The sequence below is a fragment of the Salvelinus fontinalis genome, chromosome 19, assembly GCF_029448725.1.
Source record: "Salvelinus fontinalis isolate EN_2023a chromosome 19, ASM2944872v1, whole genome shotgun sequence".
Taxonomy (NCBI): domain Eukaryota; kingdom Metazoa; phylum Chordata; class Actinopteri; order Salmoniformes; family Salmonidae; genus Salvelinus; species Salvelinus fontinalis.
The window spans coordinates 22,330,229-22,345,026 of NC_074683.1; the positions used below are offsets into that span (position 1 = coordinate 22,330,229).

General features: G+C 46.2%; 1 protein-coding gene across 2 annotated transcripts in view; it reads left to right on the top strand.

Moving 5' to 3' along the window:
* The first annotated feature begins 8,828 nt into the window (after nucleotides 1-8,828).
* The window catches only part of LOC129816495 (TSC22 domain family protein 1-like), a 77,312-nt gene continuing 71,342 nt past the window's right edge, over nucleotides 8,829-14,798 (top strand). Inside the window, exon 1 of one of the 2 annotated variants that reach the window (XM_055871047.1) lies at nucleotides 8,829-12,189. In XM_055871047.1, the coding sequence (XP_055727022.1) occupies nucleotides 9,557-12,189 (2,633 nt within the window). In that variant the 5' untranslated portion in view covers nucleotides 8,829-9,556. The remainder of the gene's footprint in view (nucleotides 12,190-14,798) is intronic. The other variant, XM_055871046.1, reaches the window with a different exon arrangement.

The window sequence follows — 14,798 nt, forward strand, 5'->3', positions numbered from 1 at the left end:
CTATGAATTACTCATGATTTGGGTCTGACCCAATCATGGGCTGGTACCACCAAGTGTAAAAGTTGGTGATACCAGTGGAAAATGTTAGTCTGGAGCCTTGTAATAGTAATTAACACTCATGGAAGGTGTTGATTCAGGGGAACATATATGACAGGCACTAATTTGCAATATTGCCTAAGTCGTTAGCTTGACGTTGATAACGTATAAGGCTTAAGCAGACAGGCAGAGAACAAGAAGAAGTACATAGTGACAGCAGAGAATATGTTGAGACAGACAGCACAACAGGGAGGCAGACAAACTGTCTAGAGCAGAGGAACAGTTATAGTTGTGAGCTGTATCTCCAGTGGTGTTTTTACATATTGTATTAGTTTTAAACATGAGCTAGATAAAAAAGTGGAGGTCCCTCTCACCAGTCACTTGTACAGAAATGGTTGAGAAACACTGTACAGTAATTTTATGTGTCAGCACTACTGCCTGTGTCTAAAGGCGTATAGGGTCAGGGTGTATGTGTGGGGATGGGGTGTTTGTGTTTGGCTGGTGGCCCACCGGGGGTATGGAGGTGATATGAGTTGACGGTGCACACAGTGATATGGGATGGTGTAGATAAAATGCTGAATTTTTGTCCCAGTCCGCCCCTGTGCTATTCAACTAAAGAATTGATAAAGATACCAAATATTTTAGTATATTCTGTAGCACTGTAGCAGTGGTGCTCTATATACTACACTAGTCAGGGCTATAGCCTACTTGAGAAGAAAAAGTAATGAATGAATATGCGGGGCTATAGGGTATTTAAAGTACTGAGTACAACAGACACATTTTCTGGTAGGCGGACTGCTCAACGAATAAGACATTGGTTTCCATTCTCTCTCTCTCTCTCTCTCTCTCTCTCTCTCTCTCTCTCTCTCGCTCTCTCTCTCTCTCTCTCTCTCTCTCTCTCTCTCTCTCTCTCTCTCTCTCTCTCTCTCTCTCTCTCTCTCTCTCTCTCTCTCTCTCTCTCTAACACACACAACACACACACACACGAGAGAGGTTGAGTGCACACAAGGTCTAGACAGAGGGCCTGGGACTGGCACTGACACTCTAGCCCATATCACTGGGCATTGCCCGCTCTTCTCCCGACCCTAAGCCCCTGTTGTTTCAGGAATTCCTCTTCTGTTCACCAGTATGCTGAACTGAACTACATCCACAACAGCCTCCCTAATATCAAGAGCTGTGAAATGCAGTAAAGCCTATTGGTTTGCCTTTGAACACATTGAGGTGTTATTTCTTGTGTCCAGCAACGTGTTGATTGACTGACTGTCCTGTGAAGGTTAAAAACCTGGGTTACAGAGGTGCCCAATTTACAGTAGACCTACTGTTGTGTTGCATGTTGAGTAATACATCACAGAGAGATCATACATGTACAGCACAGGAACACCTTTGCCATTCCTATCAGAGAAATTAGTGTTTACAAAATGAAAGCCGTGCCAGGTGTATACATTGAGCATTATTGTTAGGGCAGGACAATAGTGCTCAGTGTGTTTTGTTGTGGAGTGCCAGTGTGATTTAAAGCTGCTGACTGCACCAGACGCTTACATTGCACTCGCCTCTCACTGGCTCTCTCTCTCCCTCCGTCATTTGTATGGATGGACACAGTCTGTCTGCCTGCACGGTTTGGTCATAGCCTGCTGTTGCCTGCCTGCCTGCCAATCACCCACAATGGGCACATGTTCTCTCCCTCTCTTTCTCTTTGTCTCTGTCTCGCTATCTCCCCCATATTGCATTTCTCTGATTCTCTCATTATTTCATTCACTCACTTAATCTTCCTCTCTCTTCTCTCTCCTCCAAACACATACAGTATCTCTCTCGACAACTCGCTCATATGCTCCATAAAGCATCCCACAGTGTAACAATCCAAAAGGCCTTCTGGTGTTTTAATTAACTAGTTGGTGGCTGTGACTGAGTCAAGGAGTTAGGGATGGGAGGAGGTGAGAGGAAAGAGAATAGGAGGAGGAGAGGAGAAGGAATAGGAGGAGAGGAGAATGTCTTGACGAAACAATAGTCAGAGAGGGTTGCCAAACAAAGCACATCCAGATGGGATCAGACTATCTGCTGTTATTCACTAAGACATTCACAACAACAGGTGGGCCTGTTCTGATAAAGCAGAAAGCACAGGAAACCAGGGAGGTTGAGGCACACATACACACACACACACACATACACACACGTACACACACACACACACACATACACACACACACACACACACACACACACACACACACACACACACACACACACACACACACACACACACACACACACACACACACACACGTACACACACACACGCAGGCACAAATACACACACAACCAGAACACACTTCCTGGTAATGGGAGGGGTTGTTGACCTGGAGTACCTACACAACACACACACACACACACACACACACAATACCTCAGCCTGGTCTCATAGACTACACATAACATAGTAAATGTAAAGCCGAGATGCTCAAATTAGTATATGTTACGTTTGGTTTTGTTACATAAGCTCCCGCTGGGCTCCCGAGTGGCGTAGCGGTCTAAGGCACTGCATCTCAGTGCAAGAGGCGTCACTACAGTCCCTGGTTCGAATCCAGGCTGTATCACATCCGGCCGTGGGTGGGAGTCCCATAGGGTGGTGCACAATTGGCCCAGCATTGGCCGGGGAAGGTTGTCATTGTAAATAAGAATTTATTCTTAACTGACTTGCCTAGTTAAATAAAGGTTAAATAAATAAAAATATATACACTGCTCAAAAAAATAAAGGGAACACTTAAACAACACAATGTAACTCCAAGTGAATCACACTTCTGTGCAATCAAACTGTCAACTGAAGCAACACTGATTGACAATAAATTTCACATGCTGTTGTGCAAATGGAAAAGACAAAACGTGGAAATTATAGGCAATTAGCAAGACACCCCCCAAAACAGGAGTGATTCTGCAGGTGGTGACCACAGACCACTTCTCAGTTCCTATGCTTCCGGGCTGATGTTTTGGTCACTTTTGAATGCTGGCGGTGCTCTCACTCTAGTGGTAGCATGAGACGGAGTCTACAACCCACACAAGTGGCTCAGGTAGTGCAGTTCATCCACGATGGCACATCAATGCGAACTGTGGCAAAAAGGTTTGCTGTGTCGGTCAGTGTAGTGTCCAGAGCATGCAGGCGCTACCAGGAGACAGGCCAGTACATCAGGAGACGTGGAGGAGGCCGTAGGAGGGCAACAACCCAGCAGCAGGACCGCTACCTCCGCCTTAGTGCAAGGAGGTGCACTGCCAGAGTCCTGCAAAATGACCTCCAGCAGGCCACAAATGTGCATGTGTCTGCTCAAACGGTAGGAAACAGACTCCATGAGGGTGGTATGAGGGCCCGACGTCCACAGGTGGGGGTTGTGCTTACAGCCCAACACCGTGCAGGACGTTGGCATTTGCCAGAGAACACCAAGATTGGCAAATTCACCACTGGTGCCCTGTGCTCTTCACAGATGAAAGCAGGTTCACACTGAGCACATGAGCACATGTGACAGACGTGACAGAGTCTGGAGACGCCGTGGAGAACGTTCTGTTGCCTGCAACATCCTCCAGCATGACAGGTTTGGCGATGGGTCAGTCATGGTGTGGGGTGGCATTTCTTTGTGGGGCCGCACAGCCCTCCATGTGCTCGCCAGAGGTAGCCTGACTGCCATTAGGTACCGAGATGAGATCCTCAGACCCCTTGTGAGACCATATGCTGACACATGCACATTTGTGGCCTGCTGGAGGTCATTTTGCAGGGCGCTGGCAGTGCACCTCCTTGCACAAAGGCGGAGGTAGCGGTCCTGCTGCTGGGTTGTTTCCCTCCTACGGCCTCCTCCACGTCTCCTGATGTACTGGCCTGTCTCCTGGTAGCGCCTGCATGCTCTGGACACTACGCTGACAGACACAGCAAACCTTTTTGCCACAGTTCGCATTGATGTGCCATCCTGGATGAACTGCATTACCTGAGCCACTTGTGTGGGTTGTAGACTCCGTCTCATGCTACCACTAGAGTGAGAGCACCGCCAGCATTCAAAAGTGACCAAAACATCAGCCAGGAAGCATAGGAACTGAGAAGTGGTCTGTGGTCACCACCTGCAGAATCACTCCTGTTTTGGGGGTGTCTTGCTAATTGCCTATAATTTCCATCTTTTGTCTATTCCATTTGCACAACAGCATTTGAAATGTATTGTCAATCAGTGTTGCTTCCTAAGTGGACAGTTTGATTTCACAGAAGTGTGATTGACTTTGAGTTACATTGTGTTGTTTAAGTGTTCCCTTTATTTTTTTGAGCAGTGTATATACAAAAATAAGAGATGGTTACGAGTGTGAGTCTCATCACGGACAAATGTAGCAATTTAGCTAATTAGCACCTTTTCAATTACTTATTACCTTTTTGCGGCTTTGCAACTACTTGCGACTTTTGCAACTACATGTTAGCTAAACTTAACCCTTTTAGCTAACCCTTCCCCTAACCTTAAAACCTTTTAACACAGGGGTGGGGAATTCCAGTCCTTGAGGGCCTGATTGGTGTCACAGTTTTGCCCCAGCCCCAGCTAACACACCTGACTCCAATAATAGCCTAATCATGATCTTCAGTTTAGAATGCAATTTGATTAATCAGCTGTGTTTGCTAGGGATGGAGAAAAGGTGTGACACCAATCAGGCCCCCGAGGACTGGAGTTGCCCACCTCTGCTTTAACCTATCTCCTAAACTTAACCCTAACCTTAAAACTAACCCCTAGCCTAGCTAACGTTAGCAATCTGGCTAGAATTCATAACATGATACTTTTTCAAAATTTGTAACATATAGTACTTTTGCAAATTTGTAACATATCATACGAATTGTAATTCGTAATATATTATACGAAATGGGTGATGGACATCCACAAATGAATACATACCATACGAAACTTAATATATCTACCCAAGGACGTCAGAGGACAAAAATCAGTTAATCGCCTAACTGAGGAACTCAATTTAACCTTATGCAATACCCTAGATGCAGTTGCACCCCTAAAAACTCAAAACATTTGTCCGAAGAAACTAGCTCCCTGGTATACAGAAAATACCCGAGCTCTGAAGCAAGCTTCCAGAAAATTGGAACGGAAATGGCGCCACACCAAACTGGAAGTCTTCCGACTAGCTTGGAAAGACAGTACCGTGCAGTATCGAAGAGCTGCCCGGTCATCCTATTTTTCCAACTTAATTGAGGAAAATAAGAACAATCCTAAATTTATTTTTGATACTGTCGCAAAGCTAACTAAAAAGTAGCATTCCCCAAGAGAGGATGGCTTTCACTTCAGCAGTAATAAATTCATTAACTTCTTTGAGGAAAAGTTCATGATCATTAGAAAGCAAATTACGGACTTCTCTTTAAATCTACGTATTCCTCCAAAGCTCAGTTGTCCTGAGTCTGCACAACTCTGCCAGGACCTAGGATCAAGGGAGACACTCAAGTGTTTTAGTACTACATCTCTTGACACAATGAGGAAAATAATCATGGCCTCTAAACCTTCAAGCTGCATACTGGACCCTATTCCAACTAAACTACTGAAAGAGCTGCTTCCTGTGTTTGGCACTCCTATGTTGAACATAATAAACGGCTCTCTATCCACCGGATGTGTACCAAACTCACTAAAAGTGTCAGTAATAAAGCCTCTCTTAAAAAAGCCAAACCTTGACACAGAAAATATAAAAAACTATTGGCCTATATCGAATCTTCCATTCCTCTCAATTTTTTTTGAAAAAGCTGTTGCGCAGCAACTCACTGCCTTCCTGAAGACAAACAATGTATAGGAAATGCTTCAGTCTGGTTTCAGACCCCATCATAGCACTGAGACTGCACTTGTGAAGGTGGTAAAGGACCTTTTAATGGCGTCAGACCGAGGCTCTGCATCTGTCCTCGTGGTCCTAGACCTTAGTGCTGCTTTTGATACCATCGATCACCACATTCTTTTGGAGAGATTGGAAACCCAAATTGATCTACACGGACAAGTTCTGGCCTGGTTTAGATCTTATCTGTCGGAAAGAAATCGGTTTGTGTAAAGGCTGTCTCTCTCCTCATCCTCAGACGAGGTGAGGAGAGAAGGATCTTCAGACCAAAATGCAGCTTGAGGGAAATAAGCCATCTTTTTATTTATAACGCTGATGGCAACACGAAAAAACAAAACACTTTCAAAAATACAAAACAAGAAAACGACGTATACGAAACCTGAACATAAACTTACATAACTAACACGTAACACTTACGGACAGGAAACATACTACATCGAAACGAAACGAAACGAACAACCGAAACAATCCCGTATGGTGTAAGACATAACACAGACACAGGAGACAATCACCCACAAACAAACAGTGAGAACGCCCTACCTAAATATGACTCTTAATTAGAGGAAAACGCAAACCACCTGCCTCTAATCAAGAGCCATACCAGGCAACCCAAAACCAACATAGAAACAGATAACATAGACTGCCCACCCAAAACTAACGCCCTGACCAATTACACATACAAAAACAACATAAAACTGGTCAGGAACGTTACAGTTTGTCTCTGTGAATGGTTTGTCCTCTGACAAATTAACTGTACATTTTGGTGTTCCTCAAGGTTCCATTTTAGGACCACTATTGTTTTCACTATATATTTTACCTCTTGGTGATGTCATTCGAGAACATAATGTTAACTTTCACTACTATGCGGATGACACACAGCTGTACATTTCAATGAAACATGGTGAAGCCCCAAAATTGCCCTCGCTAGAAGCCTGTGTTTCAGACATAAGGAAGTGGATGGCTGCAGACGTCTACTTTTAAACTCGGACAAAACAGAGATGCTTTTTCTAGGTCCCAAGAAACAAAGAGATATTCTGTTGAATCTCACAATTAATCTTGATAGTTGTACAGTCGTCTCAAATAAAACTGTGAAGGACCTCGGCGTTACTCTGGACCCTAATCTCTCTTTTCAGGAACATATCAAAACTGTTTCAAGGACATTGTTTTTCCATCTACGTAACATTGCAAAAATCAGAAACTTTCTGTCCAAAAATGATGCAGAAAAATGTATCCATGCTTTTGTTACTTCTAGGTTAGACTCCTGCAATGCTCCACTTCCCGGCTACCCAGATAAAGCACAAAAAAAACTTCAGTTAGTGCTAAATAAGGCTGCTAGAATCCTGACTAGAACCATAAAATGTGATCATATTACTCCAGTGCTAGCCTCCCTACACTGGCTTCCTGTTAAGGCAAGGACTGATTTCAAGGTTTTACTGCTAACCTACAAAGCATTACATGGGCTTGCTCCTACCTATCTTTCCGATTTGGTCCTGCCGTACATACAGTGGGGAAAAAAACTATTTAGTCAGCCACCAATTGTGCAAGTTCTCCCACTTAAAAAGATGAGAGAGGCCTGTAATTTTCATCATAGGTACACTTCAACTATGACAGACAAAATGAGAAAAAAAAATCCAGAAAATCACATTGTAGGATTTTTTATTAATTAATTTGCAAATTATGGTGTGACCTCCAGCAGGCCACAAATGTGCATGTGTCAGCATATGGTCTCACAAGGGGTCTGAGGATCTCATCTCGGTACCTAATGGCAGTCAGGCTACCTCTGGCGAGCACATGGAGGGCTGTGCGGCCCCACAAAGAAATGCCACCCCACACCATGACTGACCCATCGCCAAACCGGTCATGCTGGAGGATGTTGCAGGCAGCAGAGCGTTCTCCACGGCGTCTCCAGACTCTGTCACGTCTGTCACATGTGCTCATGTGCTCAGTGTGAACCTGCTTTCATCTGTGAAGAGCACAGGGCGCCAGTGGCGAATTTGCCAATCTTGGTGTTCTCTGGCAAATGTCAAACGTCCTGCACGGTGTTGGGCTGTAAGCACAACCCCCACCTGTGGACGTCGGGCCCTCATACCACCCTCATGAAGTCTGTTTCTGACCGTTTGAGCAGACACATGCACATTTGTGGCCTGCTGGAGGTCATTTTGCAGGGCTCTGGCAGTGCACCTCCTTGCACTAAGGCGGAGGTAGCGGTCCTGCAGCTGGGTTGTTGCCCTCCTACGGCCTCCTCCACGTCTCCTGATGTACTGGCCTGTCTCCTGGTAGCGCCTGCATGCTCTGGACACTACGCTGACAGACACAGCAAACCTTTTTGCCACAGTTCGCATTGATGTGCCATCCTGGATGAACTGCACTACCTGAGCCACTTGTGTGGGTTGTAGACTCCGTCTCATGCTACAACTAGAGTGAGAGCATCGCCAGCGTTCAAAAGTGACCAAAACATCATCCAGGAAGCAGAGGAACTGAGAAGTGGTCTGTGGTCACCACCTACAGAATCACTCCTGTTTTGGGGGGTGTCTTGCTAATTGCCTATAATTTCCACCTTTTGTCTATTCCATTTGCACAACAGTATGTGAAATTTATTGTCAATCAGTGTTGCTTCCTAAGCGGACAGTTTGATTTCACAGAAGTGTGATTGACTTGGAGTTACATTGTGTTGTTTAAGTGTTCCCTTTATTTTTTTGAGCAGTGTATGTTAACCACATAAAATGTTATCCAGTAAAGTTGCCCAAGGATAATTGGAATATTCTGCAAGAGTCATTTAGTCCCATCGTCTGTGTTCATCGGTATTTTCCGGAACATGATCTATTCTAGGTCTTCTGAAGCGAGTTGCCTGCCTGTCTCTCCCCTGTTCTCCCCCACCCTCTTATCCCCAGACTGCTTTATGTCTGGCTAGTCTGGGCGTCAGTGAGCATGCGCGGTCGCCATGTTAGCAAGTTCTCTCCTCCCCCTTCGGTCTCGTCACACTCCTTCAGCTCGAGTCACAGTGCAAGAAGGCGGACTGGCTGTAGATAGCTCTTGGAACAGGGAGTGATACAGCAAACATTGGACTATAACAAAGACTTGTCTGAATGGATTAAACTGTTTTGCGAGACATTTAAGTGGATATATTCTCCTAAGGATAACCTTATATCGGTAAAAGATTGCTTGTTACATTTTTTTGCTTCTGAGAAATTAAATAATGCGACTCTCCACAGTGTGTGGATAGTGATGGAGCGAGCTAACGTTACACTTCTATCTCAGCTCTCGCTTTGGATGTGTACTGCATACTCTCTTTGTGTTATTATAGCAATTTATTTTAGATAGTTACCTATTGAGATAAGATATTAAACGACGAAATGCTGGCTTGTGTGTGAGAACATACGCGTATGTGACTGGATAACAAGCCCATCAGCTGACGTTAGTCCAGCTAACTAGCTTGTTAGCATTTCTGCTCGCCAATCGACTGTCAAACGCGAGCATTCTCCGTCACGAGAGGGGACGTTTATATACCCATAAAAGCTAAATAATCGAACCTTGTATTTAAGACGGATTTATTTATTGTCAGCTGATATTATATTGTTAAATATCAGTCTTTTGACCCAATCTTTGTCAAAACGGCGGCCCCAAAACATTGTAACGTTAGACGAGACTATCAGAGGCTAGCCGCTACCCCCTGGAATCTTTCAAAATGCACCATCCTGATTCTGCAGGAGACTCTGGCAGCGTCAGAAAGATGGCGCACCCGGCGAATTTTCCTAGAAGGGGTAGTAACATTAACACTGGCGCCGGGAGTGGCCCCATGTCAACACCAGCTAATTTGGCTGTTAGCAACAGCCACGTCCCCGCTGAAGACTACCAATCACCCCTCCTGATGCAGTCTCAACCCCTTGTTGGATCATCCTCCCCCGGGCCTCAGCACCCTCCCCACAGCCTGAACCTGCACTCCCAGCCACAGCCCCAGGCTCTGTCCTCTGGGTCACAGGTGAAGAAGAAAAGCGGCTTCCAGATCACTAGCGTGACCCCAGCCCAGATTTCTGTGAGCACCAACAACAGCATAGCAGAAGACACAGAGAGCTATGATGATCTGGATGAGTCTCATACGGAGGATCTTTCCTCTTCAGAGATCCTGGATGTCTCCCTCTCTAAGGCCAATGACATGGCTGGAGGTGAGAGGAGTTCCTCGGAGGAGACACTGAATAACTTCCATGAGGCGGTCACACCCGGGGCAGTCTCCCCCAACCAGCCCCCCCACTCCTTAATCCAGGGACCCCAGCACGGAGGGATGGTTAATGGGAATGTGCACCACCACCATCATCACCACTACCAACATCAGCAGGGGCAACATAATCATCCTCACCAGGCCCTGGCTCAGCCTCCTTCCTCAGCCCCCCACTCAACCCCCACGTCTGGAGGAGCTGGTGGTGGCTCAAAGATGCCTTCTGCCATGGGGGTCCTTCTGGAGAATGTTTCAGTGGGTTCTGCCAGTGTTGCTGCTCAGCCTGTAGCAGTTGTCCCTCTCCCTGGAATGCATGACTCTACTGCTGGTGCTACCATTAGCATAGCTAATCCCCTGACCAGCAATATTAGTATTGTGGATATGTACATCTCTTCCAATGTGCCTGTGATGGGGGGTGTTAGCACCAGCGCTAGCAGCAGTGGTGGTGGCTTCCCCCCTAGTGTGATGAGTAGCAGTGGTGGGGTTGGAGGTTTGATGGGGAGTAACTTTGGCAACACCAACCCCAATATCAATTTGATACAAAATCAAAGCTCTGGAACTGTGAACTCGAGCATCACTATGAATTCTGCTGCTGCCACTGCCTCCGTGGTGTTGGGGCCCTCCAGTGGCACCCAGGGTGGAGGAGCTGCCATGCCCCAGCCAGGGAAGAGCTCTGGCATGGCTTCAGCCTCAGTCCCCTCCCAGCCAGCCCCAACACTAGCTCCTGCCACCACCAGCTCCCGTTTCAGAGTGGTCAAGCTTGACTCCAGCTCGGAGCCTTTTAAAAAGGGCAGATGGACATGTACTGAGTACTATGACAAGGAGACCCCAGGTTCAGCCCCTGCCCCCTCGTTCTCTGAGGTTTCTCTTCCTAGTGGACGGGGTGTGGAGAGCATGCGACCGTGCGGGCCTGAGATTGTGACAGGGGGGTCGGAGAGAGAGGGCATCAGTGGGAGTTCAGTGAACAGCACAGTCAGCACACTGAGTCACTACACAGATAACGTTGGCAGTGGAGAGGCCGGAGGCACCCCATTACTCCAGCCCCAGTACCAGGATTACTCCAACCCCCCTAAGGCCTTCCAGACCTCCCACCCCAGCCTCCCCATGGGGGTGTCCCAGCCTCACCTGCTGACCACTGTGGCTCCCTCAGTCCCCGCCAGTGCTCATCACCCTGCCCCCATCAACATGGCTGGCCTCAAGACCACCCTAGGCCACCCTACCACTCCCATGCCCCAACAGCCGCTCACCTACGCCCAGGCAGCCTCTATCCAAGCCCCAGCCTCAGCTCAGGGACTAGTGGGGGTGCATCAGCAGCAGATGAGCTATGCTCTTCCCCAGCAGCCTTCTGTCCCTTCCCATGCAGCCCCAGTGCACAGGCTGAGCCAGGTTGGAGGTATGCATCCAGACTACCCTCATCCCCAGGCAGGCCTACCCAAACCTGCTCTCCCACAGGCCCTGCCTGGACCTGGGCAGATGGGAGTCCCGCAGCAGCAGGTGGTTGGCTCCATACTCCAACCCCAGGGTCTTCAACAGCAGCCCCAGCAGACCTCTCTCCAGGTCTCTGCAGCAGGAACGGGGCTAATGCCTCAGATGGGCCCAGGAGTGCCCGGGTTTGGGCAGCAGCCACAAGGACACCCTCTCTCCCTGGACCACCAACATCAACAACAGCAGCAGTCACTCCCAGGCCAAGCCCAAGGACTTGCCACCCAGCTGCCTGTCCCCCCTAACCAGGGCTGCCTAGCCTCCATTGTGCCTCATTCTAACCCCCAGAACGACCCCCAGCCCCAGAACAGCAGTGGACTGGCCCAATCTCAACTCCAGTCCCAGCCACCCAGGGTCAGCATGCCCCAGGCTGTGGCTACCCAGGCCAGTGCCCTGTATGCCAGCCTGCCCTCCTTCACCACCACCCAGCTGGAGGATGCCCAGCGCCTGCTCTTCCAGCACCAGTCTGCCTTGCTGGCACAGGCCCTGCCCAAGCTGGCTGGGGAGGGTGGCTCTGAGATGGGCACAGGGCTAGGGACTGAAAGTAACCCTGCCGCCACCGCGGTCAGTGCCTTAACCGCTTCTGCCGGACTCTTCAAAGCTGTGGACGGAGACGATGACGGGTGAGTCCCAAATATAAGCCTTTAGTATAGGTTTTTGATCAATTGCTTGATTTGATTTTGGGGTATAGAACAATATTTCTTAAACATATCCATTAATCCACTACAGTAGTAGGCCTGCTGATACAGACAATATAACTAAAGAGATGGTCCCATGTTTTGTCATTTATCCGCAGCAAACAGTTTGTTCCCTAGTGTTGTTTCTGATGTGCTGAATGGCATTCAGACCATAAAATGTTTAGTCAGTGTTGGCCTTAAAACACAGTGTTCTGATCATGACATTGCATTCTAGCCTTGTAGCAGTGAGTGCACTTTTTAGAGAGGAATAGGGCAACCAGGGTACTCCCAATTATGTATATTTACACTAGATGACTGATTGGGCACGCTGTGTTGAAGCCACGTGCCTCCATCTTGGCACTCCCCCACCGTTTGTAATTAAAAAAAAAAAAAGACAAATGCAATTGTCTACTTTAGTTTTTGCCACATGTGTTCTATTACAGACACCTTAATGCATGCTTTAAAATGATATAACGTGAGCTAAACATCAAATAAAACACATAATATATAATAACATTTTCCTTAAGTATTTTGTTTATTTTACTGTCCCCAATACAACAACAAATACTTAAATACATGTAATTTTGTCCTTTAAATGTTGAACTGAAATACTGTAGAATTCCATTAATTCCTACTGGGGAGTATCAATATGGCTGACCGGTGGTTTCAAAGCCTCTCAATGGCCAATATATGGCTTTGACAATCCAGGGTTTATATACAGTACTTTCGGAAAGTATTCAGACCCTTTGACTTTTCCCCAAAAATTTTATGTTACAGCCTTATTCTAAAAGTGATTAAATTAAGTATTCAGAGCCTTTACTCAGTACTTTGAAGCACCTTTGGCAGCGATTACAGCCTCTACTTCTTGGGTATGACGCTACAAGCTTGGCACACCTGTATTTGGGGAGTTTCTCCCATTCCTCTCTGCAGATCTTCTCAAGCTCTGTCAGGTTGGATGGGGAGTGTCGCTGCACAGCAATTTTCAGGTCTCTGGCTTGGCCATTCAAGGACATTGAGACTTGTCCCGAAGCCCCTCCTGTGTTGTCTTGGCTGTGTGCTTAGGGTTGTTGTCCTGTTGGAAGGCTAACCTTCGCCCTAGTCTGAGGTCCTGAGTGCTCTGGAGCAGGTTTTCATCAAGGATCTCTCTGTACTTTTCTCCGTTAATCTTTCCCTCGATCCTGACTAGTCTCCCAGTCCCTGCCCCTGGAAAAACATCCCCACAGCATGATGCTGCCACCACAATGCTTCACCGTAGGGATGGTGCCAGATTTCCTCCAGACGTGATGCTTGGCATTGTCTTGGTTTCATCAGTCCAGAGTAGAGGTCGACCGATTGTGATTTTTCAACACCGATACCAATTATTGGAGGACAAAAAAAGCCGATAGCGATTAATCGGCCGTTTTTTAAAATATATATATATCATACACACACACACATTTTTGTAATAATGACAATTGCAACAATACTCAATGAACACTTATTTTAACTTAATATAATACATAAATACACACACACACACACACACACACACACACACACACACACACACACACACACACACACACACACACACACACACACACACACACACACACACAGAGCTCTGAAGTGACAATGATACTGAAGAGTGCTTAGGAGACAAATACTCTCAACTGTTTGAATAAAAATACAGTTTAAGTTAATTGTGATGAATGTTGAAAACAAAAACTGTCATTTCTATATGCAGGAAATCCTATTTTAATAATGGGCATGGTAAGAATTGACAACCAAAGTGCGAGTCATAATTCCCATGACACCTTCTAGCAAAATCTGAAAAGTGGTTCCTTCATTTATTCCATAGGATATTTTTAGATTCACTTAAAAGGCGGTTTAAGCCTGCACGAAACACAGACCTTATTTGAAGTAGATCAAGACATTCTTTATGGAAGACATGAACGGTAAAATAACGAAGGAACCCCTTTCAAGTTCAGCCGCAAGTTATTACAGGAATTATAACGCGTCGACTATTTCTCTCTAAACCATATACCTTTGACTAATCCGGAAACTATCACCTCGAAAACAAAACGTTTATTCCGTTCCATATTTTATCTAACGGTTGGCATCCATGAGTTTAATTATTCCTGTTACATTGCACAACCTTCAATGTTATTTCATAATTACGTAAAATTCTGGCAAATTAGTTCGCAAAGAGCCAGGCGGCCCAAACTGTTGCATATACCCTGACTCTGCGTGCAATGAACACAAGAGAAATTACACAATTTCACCTGGTTAATATTGCCTGCTAACCTGGATTTCTTTTCGATAAATATGCAGGTTTAAAAATATATACTTCTGTGTATTGATTTTAAGAAAGGCATTGATGTTTATGGTTAAGTACACATTGGAGCAATGACAGTCCTTTTTTGCGAATGCGCACCGCATCGTTTATATGCAACGCAGGACACGCTAGATAAACTAGTAATATCATCAACCATGTGTAGTTAACTAGTGATTATGATTGATTGATTGTTTTTTATAAGAAGTTTAATGCTAGCTAGCAACTTACCTTGGCTTCT